This window comes from Schistocerca piceifrons, chromosome 5, assembly GCF_021461385.2.
Source record: "Schistocerca piceifrons isolate TAMUIC-IGC-003096 chromosome 5, iqSchPice1.1, whole genome shotgun sequence".
Taxonomy (NCBI): domain Eukaryota; kingdom Metazoa; phylum Arthropoda; class Insecta; order Orthoptera; family Acrididae; genus Schistocerca; species Schistocerca piceifrons.
The window spans coordinates 393,127,329-393,147,898 of NC_060142.1; the positions used below are offsets into that span (position 1 = coordinate 393,127,329).

The 20,570-nt window shown below is 37.6% G+C and overlaps 1 protein-coding gene across 1 annotated transcript in view; it reads right to left on the reverse strand.

Moving 5' to 3' along the window:
* Nucleotides 1-721: 721 nt before the first annotated feature.
* LOC124798446 (Golgi phosphoprotein 3 homolog sauron) overlaps nucleotides 722-20,570 on the reverse strand; it is a 47,733-nt gene continuing 27,884 nt past the window's right edge. The window contains exon 4 of the mRNA XM_047261864.1: nucleotides 722-2,098. Within this exon, the coding sequence (XP_047117820.1) occupies nucleotides 1,850-2,098 (249 nt within the window). The 3' untranslated portion in view covers nucleotides 722-1,849. The remainder of the gene's footprint in view (nucleotides 2,099-20,570) is intronic.

Below are 20,570 nucleotides of genomic sequence, written 5' to 3' on the forward strand. Positions count from 1 at the left end.
GACTGCACTAAAAGAAATATTAAGCATGATAAACATGAACATTTCATATAATCAAGTCCTTGTAATGAGCTTTTAGAACAAACAAAAACAAATCTGCTTCATACACAATGGTCATCATGATGTAAAATCAAAGTGCCTTCAAGCATCTGGATGAAATGCAACTAAAATTAGTTCCCTGGTCGTGCCTGGATCCAATTCAATTTGTGGACAACTGTGAGTCATAAACAGATGAAAGTTAAAGTGACTACCAAGTAACGACAAATAAGTACGCTACAGGGCATTTAGCATTGTGATACTGAAATAAATACATTAGACTAGTTCATGGAACCAGTGCTACATGTGTAAAGCAGCCAATAAAAAATAAAGGGGAGCATACAAAAGACTACATGTGAGCTGTTAACATCTACTTGTACACAGGTTTGAAATAAATGTATACTTTTGCAACACACAGATCTAACTGAATCTGAAAATGTTTGTATTCCCATACAAAAGTACAATCAAATTTACCCTCTGTGATCAGGCACTTTAAATGAAATAAACTAATGATCATTTATGGTGAGTATCTTTTAGTTACTAATGGGGGAACTGCAAAATGTATTATCAATCACAGCAAACAGTTCTTTTAAACAATGAAAGGAAACAAAGAAAATAAAATGCAGGCACAAAGAAGAGGCCTGATAATATATTTATTTACAAAACCAACAATCTAAATCTGCAGTCTAATCTGCAGTCTCACTGGCATCAATAAATCCTCTGCATAGGAATCTTCCCACAATCCATGTTACAACCTACATTGTCTTCTCAAATGTATGGCCACATTCTCACATACTAAAAACCTGCAACTGCAGCCAGTTCATGATCACTTTCACAGATAATGTTGCAATTCATTCATGGTAGTTACATTTTATGAAACATGAAATGAATCTAATATAAACATAATACAAATGTGATATGCATAGATACAAAACTGCTTAAGTATGTACAGCAAGAAATCAACATATTAATATTTTATGAAATAACACTGAACTACATTATCTTAAAATTTTTAATGCCTGGAGCATTGGATTACTTAAAAAGTGTCTGAAGTGTCAACATTCACCGTTTTCAACTGCGTGCAATAAATAGAGACAAAAACTAGCTCCACAGTAATCAACACTCTGATACAAATTATCAATACATACACACTTAGCAAACAACTGAATAAACAGAACACAATGGTAATTTTAATCTGTTACTTGCAATGTACAGTTATTAAAACAGAAAGCACAGCATAACTGAAACTACTCGAAGGCTATGAATTTCAGTTAATGTACAAGAATTCAAGTGTTTTGAAAGAAATACATCATCAAATAATGAAGAAGATCAAAAATATTGTTTGAATGTTTGTGCAAATAAACTGCTTCCTCTATTATAGGAATAAAAAGTCTTTCACACAGATTTCATTACATCATCACAATCTTCCTTCCACAAAAACAATTCATGCTTCTGAATGAACACACTCAAAAAAAGGAGTGCAAGTTACATATTTTTGCAAATGCTTTTCCATTTTGGCTAAAGAGTGGTCACTGCTTGAACATACACTATGTCAGTTTAGCCAAAGAATTCTCTTCCTGTAGCAGCGCCCAACACATTAAATGTAATATAGCTATAAATGGAATGGTTAATACTAGATAACATGCTTTCAGGGATTTGTAACTGTTTTTCTTCCAACAAAAATTTAAAAACCACTTTCCTTTCAATAACTGTGAATCAGGTCAAATAATTCTTTAACATATTGTCCTATCAGAGTGCACAAATGTCATCACCCAAGTTCAATATTCTCAGCTCTATGACTTTTAGTATCAGATGTTTATTTTGTAAATGCTGCGAATACTGCCCATACTGTTTCATTTGTATTGGGTTTCATGCTCTCTGACTCAAAATCTAAGTCAAGGAGCTCACGCACTCTCTTCATAGCAAGTTCATAGTCATCATCATTCAGAGGTGCAAAAGCATTTTCTAAGACATCAGAAGCATGGGCCAGGAATATGAGGGATAACAATCGTTTGTCCATACGGTGAGGATCATTGACCCACTTTCCAAGGACTGCATCTTGAACCTGCACATAAAATTAACCCATGTTCAATAAATAACAATTAAAATCTACACACATGCAGTTTTCAGACAGTAAGATATTTAAAAAATTGTTACAAGTACAAATCACAGAATGGGTGAAGATAAAAACACTGACTGTAGAGGAGAAGAAATAAACTGTAGTTAGATACAAAACAACAACTGGAATATGACAACTCAACTTACAAGCTTTGCTTTCTACAATCTGTGGTTATCTTCAATTAATCCAATAAAATATGTGTACATTATTTCTTATGACAGTTGTGTTAGTGCACAATCAAATATCTGCAGGACATGCTGAAAATGAAGTACCTTAATATGAAATGAACAACATGAACTGGTACATCAGACATATTACAACATATTTTACTACTACCAAGTATACAAGTCATAATTTATGGAATTTCTTAATTCCACAAATTGTGCCACAAATTAAGGAGAAAAAGTTTATTGAAACACACGTTATATGACATATGGGATAGATGTCAATGGCTGCTTACCAACAATGACGCAAGAATAGCAAAGGATATTGAAAAAACAATCATCAATTGCCAAGCCTTTGAAAATTTGAAAATAGTTTCATCACCAAGGGCAAAAGTAGACAGAAAGAGAAATGAAGTAAGCCCAAATGAAAGTGAGATGTTACTCTGGATGAGGCACCACAAATGGACGAGATAAAGGGTAAAGGCCCTAATTCTAGAGCACTAATAATGACATACTGCATATCAATAATCAAAGACAAGCAGTAAAAATAATGCACGTTAGGCAAACTTGTAGAAAAGTTCAATGAAGATACGAGCATCTTCGAAAAGTGAGAGAGCTATCAGTCAGGCCTTATTGCTGGAAGAGTAGCTGTGTGTGCATTAGTTGCGTGGTTGCGTTACCTCTCAGGGAAGACTTGGTCCATATGATTACCTGCTAAATAACCTCTTCTCCATGTCCTCTTTCTGGCAAGTAGAACTCAATCATAATACAGACATTCCATTACATTTAGATCACCTCATACATAGACAGATACCATCAAGACTGAATGTGACCTCTTGTGCTAAGGAAATGTTTACCAGTTTACAAGAAATTTGCAAGGTGCACTCTTAAAGTAGTGAGAAATGGTTGACAGTGTGAAGACTGCATCCACTTTTATCATGTTGGATGCTGTGAAGCAACCAAACTGGATGGAGATGTAGCTAGCTTTTATCACTGCAGTAGTTGTGCTTATCAATCCACAATTATGTAGGAGCAGTTGATCTTAAGTCAAAGCTGATCTGACAGTAGCACAGTTGTAAATACAGCAATTAGGGCCGCAGTTGGCAGCAGTAAGGTTAAGAATATGACAGATGACTTGATTGTGATAAAACCTGCCAAATCAGATACGATGTTCAAGAAAAGCTATGGGTCTGCTAGTTTTAGTCTAGATATCTGGAACAGTTTCATTGTTCTGGAGGTTATGAATAAAAGTGAGCAGGTAACTCAGAGAGTTCAGGAACACTCAGATAAGATAGAGGAGTAAGTGAAAGTTAAGGTTAGCAGCAGTCAGAGGGTAAGAGAACTAGGAACTCTTCCTACTATTGAGCGGTCATAGAAGCGGAATGTCAAACTTTGAATTATAACAATTGCCAGAAAACCATTATTTTTAAGCCAAATGCATGGTTCAGTAATGTTACTTCTGATTTAGAACTCTGCGGAAAGCTTTCAATATAGGTCATTCAGTGATTATTGGCTATGCTGGGAACAGTTTCGCCCATAACTGCAACTACACGAGTGACGCTCATTGCTCGGAATGCTCCTTACACTAATGTGAAGACTGTGTCGCCACTGAGGTATACAACATTGCCTGGATGATGCATTCTGTTGACAGCTTGGACAGCACAAAAGGTAACATAATCCAACCGGATTTTTCCGTCAGAACATATGAAGCTTGCTAATTAAGAACAACGAGGTTCTTGCAGCAGTCCAGAAAAATGAAAAATCTGAAGTTGTTCATACAGATGTGCTGTGCAGACTTGGAGTAGCGGTTCTAGTAGAGTATGGGTCCCTAAGAGCACTGTTACAGGTTATCCACTTCACAGTAGACATGTGTTTTTGCGTTCCACCATTTTCACATTCTGCACATTCATTTACATTTATAAGCCGATTTCTGGTATGTCCTTGGTGTACAAATGAAAGCATGCGTCAAAGCTAGATCCTAATATTTTATGCAAGATTTAAGTGTTTAAAGGGAGATGTAATGGATTTTGGTCCAAAAAAACAATTTTTCAAAAATATTATTTTCTTGATCTACACAGATAAATCTATGTTGTGTGTGAATTTTATCACGATAGTAGCTTTAGAAATGCCTTTAAATTGTTAAAACTTTGACTCTGCACTGGCAGCCACTCCCACCTTTTCTGGCATTGGGAAACTGCTTGCTTCAGCAGAGTTTTTTGTCAGTGTGAAGACTATTTTCTTTTGATATCTTTGGCTGACATCTATATCTTTACCTGAAAACTTTCTTGCATGTGGTTCATTTAGTTTTGACAATAGTAGCTGGAAGGTTGAATTCGCAAACCTTTATGTGGAAGTCAAGATTTATGCATAATGCGTGGTGGAGAAACTGTGTTTAGGAAACAGAGGTTCCATGGAAATCAATTTACCAACAAAAAGGAGGAAGCAGCTCGAAATGAAGAACATAAGCTCTCAGCTTCAGCATCGAAACTTGGGACAAGAGAATTGTACAGGTGCGTGAATGACGATATGGATTCCAGTGGGTTCAGACTTATTGATTTAGAGGTTCTCTTCCAAGCTATAAAGTTTTCATGTTCATGTGCTAGCTGTAAAAATATGGAATGCATGATTGTTGTTGAAGAAAATAGAGTGGGAATAGCTAGTGATTTAAAATTAATTTGTAATTCGTGTGGCTATGAATTTTCATTTTCCTCCTCCAAAAAAAATCTGACACTGGTACCTATGAAAGCAATTTTAGGTTAGCATGTACTCTGAGATGCCTTGGACACGGCAAGGAAGGAGGTAATTCATTGTGTGGTTTTCTGAACATGTCTCCACCTTGTGCAAGGTTCAAAAAAATAAATAAAGAAATGTCTAATGCTGTATGCGATACTGCCAAAGTTTCTGTGAAGAAAGCAGTGGAGGAATTGGTGGAAATAAACAGAAAAAAAATAGATCCTGTGGTAGACATTCATGACAGTGACCTGTGTGTGTGTGTGTGTGTGTGTGTGTGTGTGTGTGTGTGTGTGTGTGTGTGTGCGCGCGTGTGTGCGCGCGTGCGTGCAGGTGGGACCTGGATGAAATGTGGTCACATTATCTATGGAGTTACATATTTATTGGTATTGACTCAGGTTAAGTTTTAAATGTAGAAACTATGTCAAAATACTGCCACCAGTGTGCAGCAAGGAAGACAGTGAGAAACTGTGGCAAGAAAAGCATGCAGTAGCATGCTCTAAAAATTATAGGGGCTCAAGTGGGGACATGGAGGCTGCTACAGTTGTGAGGATGTTCTCCAGATCTGAGGACAAGTACGGTGTTAGATATACTAAATACCTGGGTGATGGGGACTCCTCTTCGTTCAAAGCTATAACAGGTAAAAATCCATACAATACAACAATAGGAAAGTTGGAATGTGTTGGCCACATCCAAAAGAGGCTTGGTGGTAGGCTTCGTTGCTTGCTGAAAGAGAAGAAAGGTGAAGTACTCGAGGATGGAAGACCATTAGGAGGAAAAGGCAAGCTTACTCTGAAAGAAATTTATTCTCTTCAGTTATTTCATGGGACAGCTATCAGGAAAAAAAAGAAAAAAACCATACACACACATAATTTAGAGGCAATGAGGCATGTTGTGTGGGCATTTTTTTTCGCCACAAACTATCCACTGACCAAACACCAATGCACTATCTGTGTCTGAAAGACGATTGGTGTAAGTTCAACAACAGACATGAGACATATTCACATAAACACTCATTACCCGAGCCTGTTATGAATGCAATTAAGCCCACATTCAGGTTTCTTGCAAACCCTGATTTATTGAGGAAGTGTCTTCATGCACAGACACAAAATGTAAATGAAAGCCTCAATCATTTAATTTGGATTAGATGCACGAAAAGGACATTCTGTGGACTAAGCACTCAAAATAAGCACCTACGATGCAGTTTTATGTTACAATATCGGAAATAATAGCAGAATTGAAGTTCTGAAGAGAGTTGGTGTAGATCCTGGTGTTTTTACTACAAAGGCATTTTACACCATCAACAAGAGCAGGCTAAAGAAAGCTAACAGATCAGTGTCTTACCTGCGAATACAAGCCAGGCAGATTCAAAGAGGAGAGAAGAGAAACCTGGAGGATGAGAAGTATCAGTATGAAGGATTTTAAAATTGAGGTAAGCATGTTACATGTAGAAGAATGGGAAGAAAATCTTTGAACCTCATTTTCTCTGTTACATTTCTTACATTATAAGAAGCCTTTTCTCACGAAGTATATGCGCTAGTGCTCTGAAATTTTCAGGAACCGTTCTCAACGTGTTACTGTCTCGCTGGAACTAAAAAATATGAGATCCCGCAATTACAGTCTGATTTTTAGATGATTGTACGTAGAAAAAAGTTAATTTTGGATGTGCAAATTAAAAAACTGTTAATGATACAGTTTATACCATGAATTAATAACTGTAGTTCAGTGGTCTTATAACACACACATGAAGCTTTACTGTATGGTTAAATGATGATGGCATCCTCTTGGGTAAAATATTCCAGAGGTAAAATAGTCCCCCATTCGGATCTCCGGGCGGTGACTACTCAAGAGGATGTCATTATCACGAGAAAGAAAACTCGCATTCTACGGATCAGGGCGTGGAATGTCAGATCCCTTAATCGGGCAGGTAGGTTAGAAAATTTAAAAAGGGAAATGGATAGGTTAAAATTAGATATAGTGGGAATTAGTGAAGTTCGGTGGCAGGAGGAACAAGACTTTTGGTCAGGCGAATACAGGGTTATAAATACAAAATCAAATAGGGGTAATGCAGGAGTAGGTTTCATAATGAATAAAAAAAATAGGCGTGCGACCAAGCTACTACAAACAGCATAGTGAACACATTATTGTGGTCAAGATAGACACGAAGCCCACGCCTACTACAGTAGTACAAGTTTATATACGAACTAGCTCTGCAGATGACGAAGAAATTGAAGAAATGTATGATGAAATCAAAGAAATTACTCAGGTAGTGAAGGGAGACGAAAATTTAATAGTCATGGGTGACTGGAATTCGGTAGTAGGAAAAGAGAGAGAAGGAAACGTAGTAGGTGAATATGGATTGGGGCTAAGAAATGAAAGAGGAAGCCGCCTGGTAGAATTTTGCACAGAGCACAACTTAATCATAGCTAACACTTGGTTCAAGAATCATAAAAGAAGGCTGTATACATGGAAGAAGCCTGGAGATACTGACAGGTTTCAGACAGATTATATAATGGTAAGACAGAGATTTAGGAACCAGGTTTTAAATTTTAAGACATTTCCAGGGGCAGATGTGGACTCTGACCACAATCTATTGGTTATGAACTGTAGATTAAAACTGAAGAAACTGCAAAAAGGTGGGAATGTGAGGAGATGGGTCCTGGATAAACTGAAAGAACCAGAGGTTGTACAGAGTTTCAGGGAGAGCATAAGTGAACAATTGACAGGAATGGGGGAAAGAAATACAGTAGAGGAAGAATGGGTAGCTTTGAGGGATGAAATAGTGAAGGCAGCAGAGGATCAAGTAGGTAAAAAGACGAGGGCTAGTAGAACTCCTTGGGTAACAGAAGAAATATTGAATTTAATTGATGAAAGGAGAAAAAATAAAAATGCAGTAAATGAAGCAGCAAAAAGGAACACAAACGTTTCAAAAATGAGGTCGACAGTAAGTACAAAATGGCTAAGCAGGGATGGCTAGAGGACAAATGTAAGGCTGTAGAGGCTTATCTCACTAGGGTAAGATAGATACTGCCTACAGGAAAATTAAAGAGACCTTTCGAGAAAAGAGAACCACTTGTATGAATATCAAGAGCTCAGATGTAAACCCAGTTCTAAGCAAAGAAGGGAAAGCAGAAAGGTGGAAGGAGTATATAGAGGGCCTATACAAGGGCCATGTACTTGAGGACAATATTATGGAAATGGAAGAGAATGTAGATGAAGATGAAATGGGAGATATGATACTGCGTGAAGAGTTTGACAGAACACTGAAAGACCTAAGTAGAAACAAGGCCCCAGGAGTAGACAACATTCCATTAGAACTACTGACAGACTTGGGAGAGCCAGTCCTGACTAAACTCTACCACCTGGTGAGCAAGATGTATGAGACAGGTGAAATACCCTCAGACTTCAAGAAGAATATAATAATTCCAATCCCAAAGAAAGCAGGCATTGACAGATGTGAAAATTACCGAACAATCGGTTTAATAAGCCACAGCTGCAAAATACTAACGCGAATTCTTTAAAGACGAATGGAAAAACTGGTAGAAACCATCCTCGGGGAAGATCAGTTTGGATTACGTAGAAATGTTGGAACACGTGAGGCAATACTGACTTATCTTAGAAGCTAGTTTAAGGAAAGGCAAACCTACGTTTCTAGCATTTGCAGACTTAGAGAAAGCTTTTGACAATGTTGACTGGCATACTATCTTTCAAATTCTCATGGTGGCAGGAGTAAAAGACTGGGAGCGAAAGGCTATTTACAATTTGTACAGAAACCATATGGCAGTTATAAGACTACAGGGACACAAATTGGAAGCAGTGGTTGGGAAGGGAGGGAGACAGGGTTGTAGCCTCTCCCCGATGTTATTAAATCTGTATATTGAGCAAGTAGTGAAGGAAACAAAAGAAAAATTCAAAGTAGGTATTAAATTCCATGGAGAAGAAACAAAAACTTTGAGGTTTGCTGATGACATTGTAATTCCGTCAGAGACAGCAGAGGACTCGGAAGAGCAGTTGAATGGAATGGATAGTGTCTTGAAAAAGGAGAATATAAGACGAACATCAACAAAAGCAAAACAAGGATAATGGAATGTAGTCGAATTAAGTCGGGTAATGCTGAGGGAATTAGATTAGGAAATGAGAAACTTGAAGTAGTAAAGGAGTTTTGCTATTTGGGGAGTAAAATAACTGATGATGGTCGAAGTAGAGAGGATGTAAAATGTAGACTGGCAATGGCAAGGAAAGCGTTTCTGAAGAAGAGGAATTTGTTAACATCGAGTATAGATTTAAGTGTTAGGAAGTCGTTTCGGAAAGTATTTGTATGGAGTGTAGTCATGTATGGAAGTGAATCATGGACGATAAATAGTTTGGACAAGAAGAGAATAGAAGTTTTCGAAATGTGGTGCTACAGAAGAATGTTGAAGATCAGGTGGGTAGATCACGTAACTAATGAGGAGGTATTGAATAGGATTGGGGAGAAGAGAAGTTTGTGGCACAATTTGACTAGAAGAAGGGATCGGTTTGTAGGACATGTTCTGAGGCATCAAGGGATCACCAATTTAGTTTTGGAGGGCAGTGTGGAGGGTAAAAATCTTAGAGGGAGACCAAGAGATGAATACACTAAGCAGATTCAGAAGGATGTAGGTTGCAGTAGGTACTGGGAGATGTAGAAGCTTGCACAGGATAGAGTAGCATGGAGAGCTGCATCAAACCAGTCTCAGGACTGAAGACCACAACAACAACATAACCTTCTCAGGACACTACAGTAAAATTTTCAGATTTATTGCATGATTAGAATTTGAGTTATGGCTTTCCATAAAAGGAAAATAAAGAATAAAAAATTAAAATTTCTGGCAATACACTGATCCTGCATATTTTACTAATTTTTTGGTTAAAACATAGCTCTTTTGCTTTACACATGCAAAATTTTAGATTTGTACATTAATAAATATGGCTGTAATTATTTTTTAAATAAATGTTTACTTTTTCGGTTACATCCCCCTTAAAGGTGTGCACACGAACAAACTAGGTTACCTAAGTAGCAGAGGCCAGTGTAAGGGAGCTCAAAGCAGCACGAAGAATATTCTTACGTTATCTAATGGGGGAGCACATTGTGGCGTCCGTGTGGCAGCATCAACCACAGCAGATGGGCATTGTCTGCCGAAGCGGACTGAACAAAAGATTCTTTCTCCACTTTGGCAAAATATATATAAATGAAATTGTAACACACCACACAAAATCCCAACAGACGGCAATAAGAGAGAGAAGTCGCAACGAGTCTGCATTTGGTGCATTTCACATCCACTGCTGCATGTAAGATATGGCTAACATATTTAATTTAAATGGACTGTATGTAGAGCACTCACTACTGTCCTCAAGTGTTACAATACAGTATGAGAGAAGTACAATATTCATCATATTTCATGAACACTTAAAGATATTAAAATGAGGTTCTGGCAACTGATAGAATGAAAAGAGGCAATTATTTTCTATGTAGTTACTATACTACCTTTTTTTCCCTAAGTTGATACAGAAGTAGCTATAGTTTTTTTCTTCAATGAAGTAATTTTATTTCTAGGAGCCACCGACAGCTAGTGGCAAGAGAATTTGTGTGGGTTTGCAATAACATGTGAAGAAATTAACATTTATTTTTGTAATGAGAATTGCCTTTTTTGTAAGCTATGGATCTATCCTGTCCTCAGGAGCTAGTTTAATAATAGATTATGATTCAGGATTCCGTTGCAGTTGTTAGTGATGTGTAGTTGTGTAAACTCCACCACATCTTAGCAAAAGCAAAATTTTACGTAACAGGTAGGCTTTACTCAAAACTCACCAGTAATAGTGTCCCTGGCAGAAAGAATGTTAAAATACTGGCAGAAAAAAAAAGAGTCTTCTTTTGTAATTTTGGTACAATCCTATAATCCAGTGTTTTTAATGAGTTGTGTACACATTAATAACTAGCAGAACCCTGCTGATTACTCGTCTAGTTGAAAACAGATTATCGATACCTTTGATGAACAACAACATACCACTAAAAATAAGGAGAATAAGAAGAAGCTGGTTTTTCATGCGTCTCAATGTTCATGACATCTCATCTCATGAACTTTACGCTGTACAATGATATAGTTTTGCGCATAAATTTGTAGGTGTATGCGGATACTTTCTACAAAATGTATTGTGACTACAGTTGGTAGTCAAGAAGTAAGAAATTAAATTGTCCTGCCTGGCACTGAGGTTGAACTGCTTGAAAAGTGAAAATGTAGTAACTGATCTTTTTTATGTGGGCAGCAATGAGTTTCAAAACGGTTTGAAATTATGTGTTAAGTCTGCTGGAAGCTGCTAAGTGCTCTTATTCTCAAATATTGGATCAATAACAGTCCTGGTAATATGCGTGGCACAAGTTATGCTGCCTTAAGAAATACACAGTTTCTTCCTGTATCACTTAATATATTGTGTTGTATCTTTAATATATAATTATACCTCCTCCTAAGTAGTTTAAGACAGAATTTTAAATTAGGTCAGTAATTATATGAAATACTGAAAACCAGATTTTCACTGCCCTGCATGCTGTCAGACAGGCAACTGGAACTGGGAATGGGTGACCATTTCGACTGTTTGGTAATATACATTTGAAGTGAGAAAATTCAGTCCTTCACTGCACAAGGATAGGAAGAAAAAGCTGGTACATAATTTGTTGGGAATCTTTACTTCACTGATCATAGAGGAGTGGAAAGAAAATCTTAAGGCAAGTTTCAGACCCAGATGTTCATTGGCAAAAGCATGCTGGATTACAGGAATCCCCAGAAATTGCAACACATGATTTATTTTCACCTGAGTTATTTACCCTTTTTCTTTGAGAAAAGTGTCATCAGTAGTAAGTTTCAAGAAACATCTATGTTAAATTGCTTCTTCTGTCAAAAAACAGAGTTTCAAACTTCACCCCACTAATATTCTAATATACTTGTAGTAGTTACAGAAACCTGAGTCATAGTCTATTATTAAACAAGCAACTGAGGACAAGAAAGATCAACAGCTTACAAGAAAGCTCATTACCAGTTTAAAAACAAATATGTTATCTCTTCACATACAAGTATGTTGTTGCAAACCAACATAATTTTTCCTATCCCACTGAAAAATATGTACTTTTGTCTCTAACTACATATGCAAAATTGCGCATATTAATCATTATCATCTAGTATTTTCTCTGAGTACTATCATTTGCCAAAATCACTTTTCACAATAGCTTGAACCATTTATGAAATATGATGGGATTTTATTAATGGTTCAGTCTCAATGTACTGTAGCGCATGGACAGCAGTGAGTGAGCTACACAGAACCCATTCTGTCACGACAAGAGACACAGATCTCCTCACAGGTAAAAAAGAAAAAAAAATCAAGATGTTATCTACATTTCATATAAAGCAATGTATACCCTAATGTGCACAAAATGTGAAATGCAAGTGACTCGTATGATACACCGTAAACTATTCAAATTTTGTATGATGAGATACTTAGTATCGGAATATCACAATAACTACACCAAAAATACAGGCAGTGCACCATGAAACTAAGTAAAAAAAAATCCAATTTTTTTAGTGAATACTTTCTTCAATACAGTTTGCGAAAGACTGTCTCATGGCACCAACATATACTTTGTTGAGCTGTTCCGGCGTCTTGATCAATTACACCTTGATGGAGCTGTGAGACGAATCGATGTGGGGTTAGGGATGGCTCTGAGGACAGCCAACTTCGCTCATGTTTCTCTGGTGCCCGTCGAGACTATCAACAGATGGGGTTTTACTTGGCATGGCCTACACACCTAAACTGGAATGGGAAGGGAAGATTGGTACAGCTGATTCATGAAAGTATAGAGAGTGGATCTCGGGCCACACATGATCAAATACCTGTTGCCATAGGCAGGAAAAGTACATCTTTTTTAGGATAAATCCAGACAACAGGTTCCTCCACCTAAAGAGTATCTCCAGCACTTTAAAAAATACTGAAACAGTCACTCACAAGACAGATTTTAACACCTCAAATATCACATATACTACATGTCACAAAGAAAAACAAACCACTAGAAAGAGTAACATGCGGCATTTCACAGACGTAACAATCCTCCATCAAAACATGCAATCAATAAAAAATAAAATACAGGTATTAGAAGTTGAGCTCCAATCTTTGAATTGAACAGTAGTTTGTATTACTGAGCACTGGTGTAGACAGAAATTCAACATGTATTGTCATTGTATGAAAAGGTAAACTCTTACTGCAGAACTACTTCAAGGGGTGGAGGATCATGCATTTATATCAGAAAAGGAACACAGTTCAAATCAAGACATGACCTCAGTACAGTAAGTGAAAACAAACACTTTGAAATATCAGTTATTGAATTAAGAGGGCTTGATATAATCAAGAAATTAATCATTTTGTGTGTGTATAGATCTCCCAGTGGTAGTGTGGACACTTTCTTCAGTAAGTTAACAGAAGTTTTAGATGAAGCCTCAAGTACAACGGTCAACATAATTCTGTGTGGGGACATCATCAACATCAATATATTATAATTATATCATAAATGAATCCATCAGCACCTTCATAAACATCCTTCAAAGTTTTGGTATGTCCCTGTTGGTCAATAGTGCAACAAGGATTACTACGACTTCCTCAGTAATTGACCATGTGGCCACAAATATGGATAGGGAAAAATGTGATGTAGCTGTAAAAGGTCTCTGACTATCAGACCATCTCTATCAAATAACAACAGTAAAATCAGGCATCGAATCATTCCCTAAACTACAAGCCTACTAATGACATCTATCAGAAATCAAAATAAAAGATTTTTCAAAAGAACTAGAAAAACAGCTGAGATGAAGTGCATAAGGAAACCAATGTGAATATGAAATTCTCTAAATCCTCCACATTGTTTAAATTGAACTTTAAAAGGCATTTCCAAAAGCATGCTTGTCTGTATCAATATCTCACCAAAACAGATGGATAACCGCAGGTATTAAGAAGTCCTCCTAAACACTTAAACACCTCACTTTCACGAAAAAGATTCGCAATGATACAGAATTCTTAAATTTCTATCATAGATACAAAAAAATCTATAGGAAGTTGCTGAAAAAAAGTCATTTTATGACAAAATAATATATGATGCAGAGAATAAAAGCAAAGCAGACTAGGATGTTATAAAAAAGGAAACAGGGAGAGGCAAACAAACACAGAATAATGTACTGCTAAGGGAGAAGGACAAGGCAATAAATGATCCACAACACTTGGCAAACTATGTAAACGAACATTTTTCAAGTATTGCAGAGAAGCTACAGCAAAAAATCCCCCAAACAAATGTAACACCTGTAAATAATGTTGCACTAAATACAATAATGTTACTTCCAACCACAGAGAATGAAGTTCAAAAACTAATAAATAATAAGTCAGTAGGCTTATATGAAGTACCGATGTGTGTACTGAAACAATGTGTAGGGATTATGCAAGGCCCCTTAACAAATATAATAAATGAATCCTTCACATCAGGGACATTTCCAGAGCAGTTAAAACAACAAGAGTTGTACCTTTGCTTAAGAAAGGTAAAGCAGAAGACATAGAAAATTACCAGCCCATTTCCCTGCTGTCACCATTCTTAAAAATAATAGAAGCAATTATGAAAGACAGATTAATGAATTACCTGAATAAATACAATATTTTAAGCGAATCACAGTGTGGTTCCCAAAGTGGCAAAAAATACAGAGTCAGCCATAGTAGAATTCACAAAAGTTGTACTTGATGCTATTGATAAAGATGTGTGTCACAGGAGTATTTTTGGATCTTTCTAAGGCATTTGATACAGTCGACCACAAGATTCTATTAAATAAATTAGAAGCATTAGGAATAAGAGGGGTAGCTAATGACTGGTTTCGATCATACCTAACAGATATGGTACAAAGAATACAGATAAAACATACTTCAAATAGATCGAAACATTTAGTGAAACACTTATCAGAACCAAAATACATTAATATAGGGGTTCCGCAAGGTAGCATATTAGGACTAATACTATTCCTGATGTACATCAATGACTTTTCCAGTAGTGTTACTCATGGTGAAAAAATTCTCTTCACTCTAGACAGTAATATTATAGTCATTGAGAAAACAAGAGAACTCCTTGCCGAGAAAGCAAATGAAACTCTCAAGGAAGTTTATGACTGGTCAATAAGCAATAAAGTGACATTGAACATAAAGAAAACTAATGCAATGAATTTCAGTTTGAAGCGGACACCTCTATAGACTGTAGCAAATGCAAAATTTCTGGGAATGAATATTGATTCTTAGTTGAAGTGGTGTGAACACACAAAGGTACTTGCAAACAGAATGTCATCGGCATGTTATGCCCTTACAATCCTGTCATCAGCATGTAACATGCAGTGTCTTTTAGTTACGTATTATTCATATGTACACTCAATTCTTAGCTACGGCATTCTTTTTTGGGAAACAAATGCACAAATATGAACACAATTTTCAAACTCCAGAAAAGAGCCAAAAGAATAATAACCAAAAATACCAGTTGCGAATACATTTACCAGTCAGTTGTACACATCAAAAATAACATTGGTAATTACTGCATAAACAGCTCTGTCCATGACCATGCAACAAGAGAGAGACTCAACTTACATTTACCAAGAAAAAATATACAACTCAAAACAGCATTTTCTACCTAGGAATAAAACTGTATAATAAATTACCAAAAGAGATTAAAGAAATTGCAAAAATACACTTATTTAAAAAGGCAGCTAAAAAGTACGTGTTATGGAATACGTTTTATACATTGAAAGATTACTTGGCTAAAACAGAGTAGGGGTTTGATAAAAAATGTTATACAAATAATAATAAATAATAACAATAACAATAATAATAATAATAATAAAATATCTAACATTCCACATAACACCTTCACTTTATGTTTTTTCCTTCTTTTTTCCTTTCTAGAAATACTTACCCCCAAGCTACGCATAGCACAATACTAACCCCTCTTCCTCTTTCTGAGCTCAACATCTCACTCATTATGGAAGGATGCTGACTCAGTTTTTCAGGACAGCAAATAGGAAGTTGCGGTACAGAAAATGGCCCAGAGATCACCAGTTTTTGTGTGTGTGTGTGTGTGTGTGTGTGTGTGTGTGTGTGTGTGTGTGTACGCGGGCACGTGCACGCGCGTGTGTAGTGATTGAAGTGTAATGAAACAATCTGTGTATAGAGTGTGCAGTGACTGATAGTGAGGTATGAGTGAACAGTGTGGCATTACATTGTTTAATAAGTTATTTGTAAAAATAGCATTGTATATCAGGAGTAAATCTAATGATTGTCCCTAACTAGAAGTCTGTAAATATGTGTGTATACAAATTAACTTATTTTAAATTGATCTAAATTTGTGATATATTTTTCCCACGTGGAATGTTTCCCTCATTATATTGATATCATAAATTTGTAATTACTTTGACATGTCCTATATCCCCGTAAAGAGAGATCTACAGATGAAGAAAGCTGCTGCTGCTGCTGCTGCTGCTGCTACTGCTACTGCTACTAAGACTGCGGAGAAGCCAGCTCACACACAACATTCTATTAGTACTGGCAGCTTAGTCGACTGGCAGATTAACTAGCTTCAGAATCAAATACTACCAACAGTTACACTTTTATGTTGGTTTGGTTTGGCAGTTAAAGGAGTAACAGCAAGGTCATCAGTCCCTTGGTCAAGAGATTGGTCACCTGGAGTTAGTGACATCAGCCAAAAATCTGATCAAATCATGAAATATTGATGCCAGAGTTAAGAAATAATTTGAAGAGAGGTAGAAGTGTATGGCTTGGGCAGGTATGCAGATCAGAGGATAGATGAGGGATTCATCAGGGCCTGTGTGTGATAGAAAACTTACATGTATCTGAGGTTCTCCCTCCCCCCCCCCCCTCCCCCCCAAACATACCTGATTAAAGGCTATGACAGTTATGGAGGAAAGAAGGGGTTTTAGCTTTGAGATTCATAATAGTAAAAGTGAGAAGCCAAGGCGAGAAAAATAATTTGCTTCAACTGTTCTTTTGTCATCAGCTAGTATCGAGTACGAGGAGCCCTTAAATGCTTCCCTTCAATGGAATGCTACCCCTAAAACATAAAACAAGTTGCAATAGAAAATGTTGCAAACTAAGGCTGCTGTCAGAGGAGGGAGAGTCAAAAGTCTCCCAGGCCAACCATACGGTGTGAGATGCCCCGGCATGCAACTCTGCACCTATACCAAAAGTAGTTTAAAACAGTGGGTTCTGAGAATAAAACCCACATTCTCAGAGAAAACTAAGAATCAGTTTCAACCACCCATATGCTGTCTGCCAATATTAGAGATAAAGAATCTGGAAGACCATGCTCAGCGTGGAGAGGCAGAACGAGGGGGCATTCCACCAGGATTTGGGCTGCTGTCTGTGAGGCTACACAACCACAATGTGGGGCTGGCTCATTACATAACAGAAAACTGCAGGTTAATCTGGTATGACCAATGAAGACATAGGGCAACAGATTCCTTCTGGGACAAATGGAAGGGGGAGCACCATACAGCAGTAGTCTCCTTAACTGTACAAAGTAGGGGGCAGTAGATCATCAGATTATATTCCATCCCCAAGTGAAGAGAGCTCTTATCTCACCCCATAAATCCGCACCTGTGATCATCAAAGCCAATTTTGGTTAAATAATCACTTCTCTAGCAAACAGCTGACCAGTTCATTACCTAGGATACTTCAGATGACGTGGGTACCCAGAAAAAAGACAACTGAGCAGGCAGTATAACCAACGTTAAGACAAAAGATAATGGACAGCACATATCACAGGTGACAACAGTAACACCAATCAACAGCCTGGAGACTGGTAATCAAGTCACTACTGATGCTCCTGACCACATGGGAGTTGTGCAAGCGTATTATGTCCTATCAATGGTTTTTGAGCTGTCAGTGTAAATGATGATAGCACCCTGTTACTCCCAAGGCAACTGAGACACAGAAAGGTCATGTGGGATGACAAACCTTTAGGTCCTTGAAACAGATTTGTTCCAATTCACAGTTTGGGTACGAACCAAGGAGTGCTGTGTGAGAAAACATGGCAGGCATACGCTAAGAGGGTTATTCGGAGATCCTGGCAGAGATCCTCAATGTGTATTCCAATCAGCTAATGGTAGGTGTCACGGAATCGGTACGCTTTATACCCAAAAAGTATCTGTCAAGTTGGGATTATTAAGAAATTGTGTAGATAGCGATTGCGTTAAGTGAGCAAAAGTTGGAACTGACGAGGTAAGATCCCAATGTCAGCTAAGACACTGTCTACAGGACTGGTCAAAGAAGGTGCCAGTGGTCAGTCTTACTTCATGATGATGGGACTAAGTCCAATAATTTCAAAGTCGAAGGTACTGCTGAGCCGCAAATTGTTGTACCACAGTACAGCTGGGACAAGAATACGGCTTAGTAAATAGGGTATAGAGTAACACGATCCATACCCCAAGAGGTGTGGGCAAGGAAGCAAAGAATTTTATGCTTACACACGCAGTTACTCTTTATATGTTTAATATGGGGGAGGCATGTCAGCTTTTATCATAGAAGAGGTCCCAAAAATTGGGCTGTCCAACAACATTAAAATACTGAATATGGCACCAGGTGGTGTAATATGCCTTATTTAGGTCAAAAAAGATTGCACTGAGCTGTTATTGTTTATGAAAAGTCTGTTGGATTGTAGTTTGCAACCACACTGACAGCACGACAAAAATCCCTGTGATGCAAAAACCCAGCATAATCATAGGCCTTCCATCTTTTCAAGCAGTTTTCAGAGCATGTTGGTCAGTCTAATCAGTCAATAGCTGTCGATGAATGCTGGGTTTTTCTCTGATTTAAGAATTGTGATGATACTGTCTCCCATTGCAAAGGGAATATCTCTTCTAACCAAATACACAAACATGGTTGAAGATCCTGGGCAGATGGAGCTCTTTGGATCATCTAATTACAAATCAAATCAGGGCTTACAGGGCAAGAGCCTGAAGGAGATCCCAGCCAGTGTAAGGTTCATTATATACTTTGAAGGTGAAGGGTAAAGGGATAGAGAGATGTCTTTAATACATTCAAAGGTAGTTGAGCAAAAAAAAGTATGTCCACACTGTCGCAAAGTGGGTCATAACCATTCAGCAAGAAATAATATGTTGGTAGAAATACCACCACAATGGAGGTGACCTCTAACAGTTGTTTGTATGTGCCAGCCCAGCAGACTATGAAACTTGGTGCACACCTGGGATCAAGAGGTGTATATTCCCAAGAAGGAGATGAGTGCTATCAGAATTCCTTCTTACTGCAATTAATTACATAGCAATACTTTGCACAAAGCCACATGAAGTGATGAGAGTGTCTGTGCAGGATGTCACTTATGAAATTGCAGGGCTCTTCAATGAGCCTGTCTAGCTGTTGCAATGATTTTTGTCGACCATGTCACAGGCTGTTGGTGCAGGGGTCTAAAAAAAAAGGGGGAACGGGTCACTCTATGTCAAGTCATCCAAGGCCATGACACCCATTATCTAGTTGTGAACTGAGATTTTGTATACTGCTTTTGTATCTAATATCATGAACTTTTGCTAATTTTTATTGCTTTATTTACATTCTGTTGGCAGCAATTGCTGAAAGTTTGATACACTGCATTACTTTACAGCAAACTGTAAAAATTTGAAAATAAACAAAAAAAATGGAATTCTGACAGTTTTTCCCTGAATATCCATTCGGACATGTAGTTTCTGAAAACATGTTAGAATTGTCCAATTATATTTTTGTAAATTAATTTTATTGTTAAATTAGAAAAAAATGTTTTGGACAACTGCCCTCCCTGAGGTTGTATTACAATGGAACCTCAGAACATGGCTGTTTTTATCAAAACACACATCAGATTTCACTTCTATATTGACATGAAAATGTTGGGGGGGGGGGGGGGGGGGGGAAGGGGGTTTGTACATATATTAGTTTCAGAATCCTAAACCCCTCACATGGTTCAGATTCACTGATGACATCTTTGCCATCTGGATCAATAGTGAGGACACCCTATCCCCATTCCTCCAGAACCACAACAAATTCTCCCCCATTTGTTTCACCTGGTCCTACTCAACCTTCCTAGATTTTGATTTCAACCTCAAAGATGGCTACATTAGTACCTTCGTCCATATCAAACCTACTAACCACCAGCAATATCTCCATTTCGACAGCTGCCACTGGTTCCATACCAAGAAGTCCCTGCCATACAGCCTAGGCAACCGTGGTTGTCGCATCTGCAGTGACGAGCGGTCCCTCTCGAAATATACCGAAGGTCTGACTGAAGCCTTCACAGACCGTATTTATCTTCTCAACTTTGTACAAAACCAAATCTCCTGTGCCTTATTTTTCCAGTCTCCCACCACCTCAAGTCCCACCGTATCGCCACAAAGGAGCATTCCCAAAATGAGAGATGTCCTGCCCACTATCCTCCCAACCCCTCACAT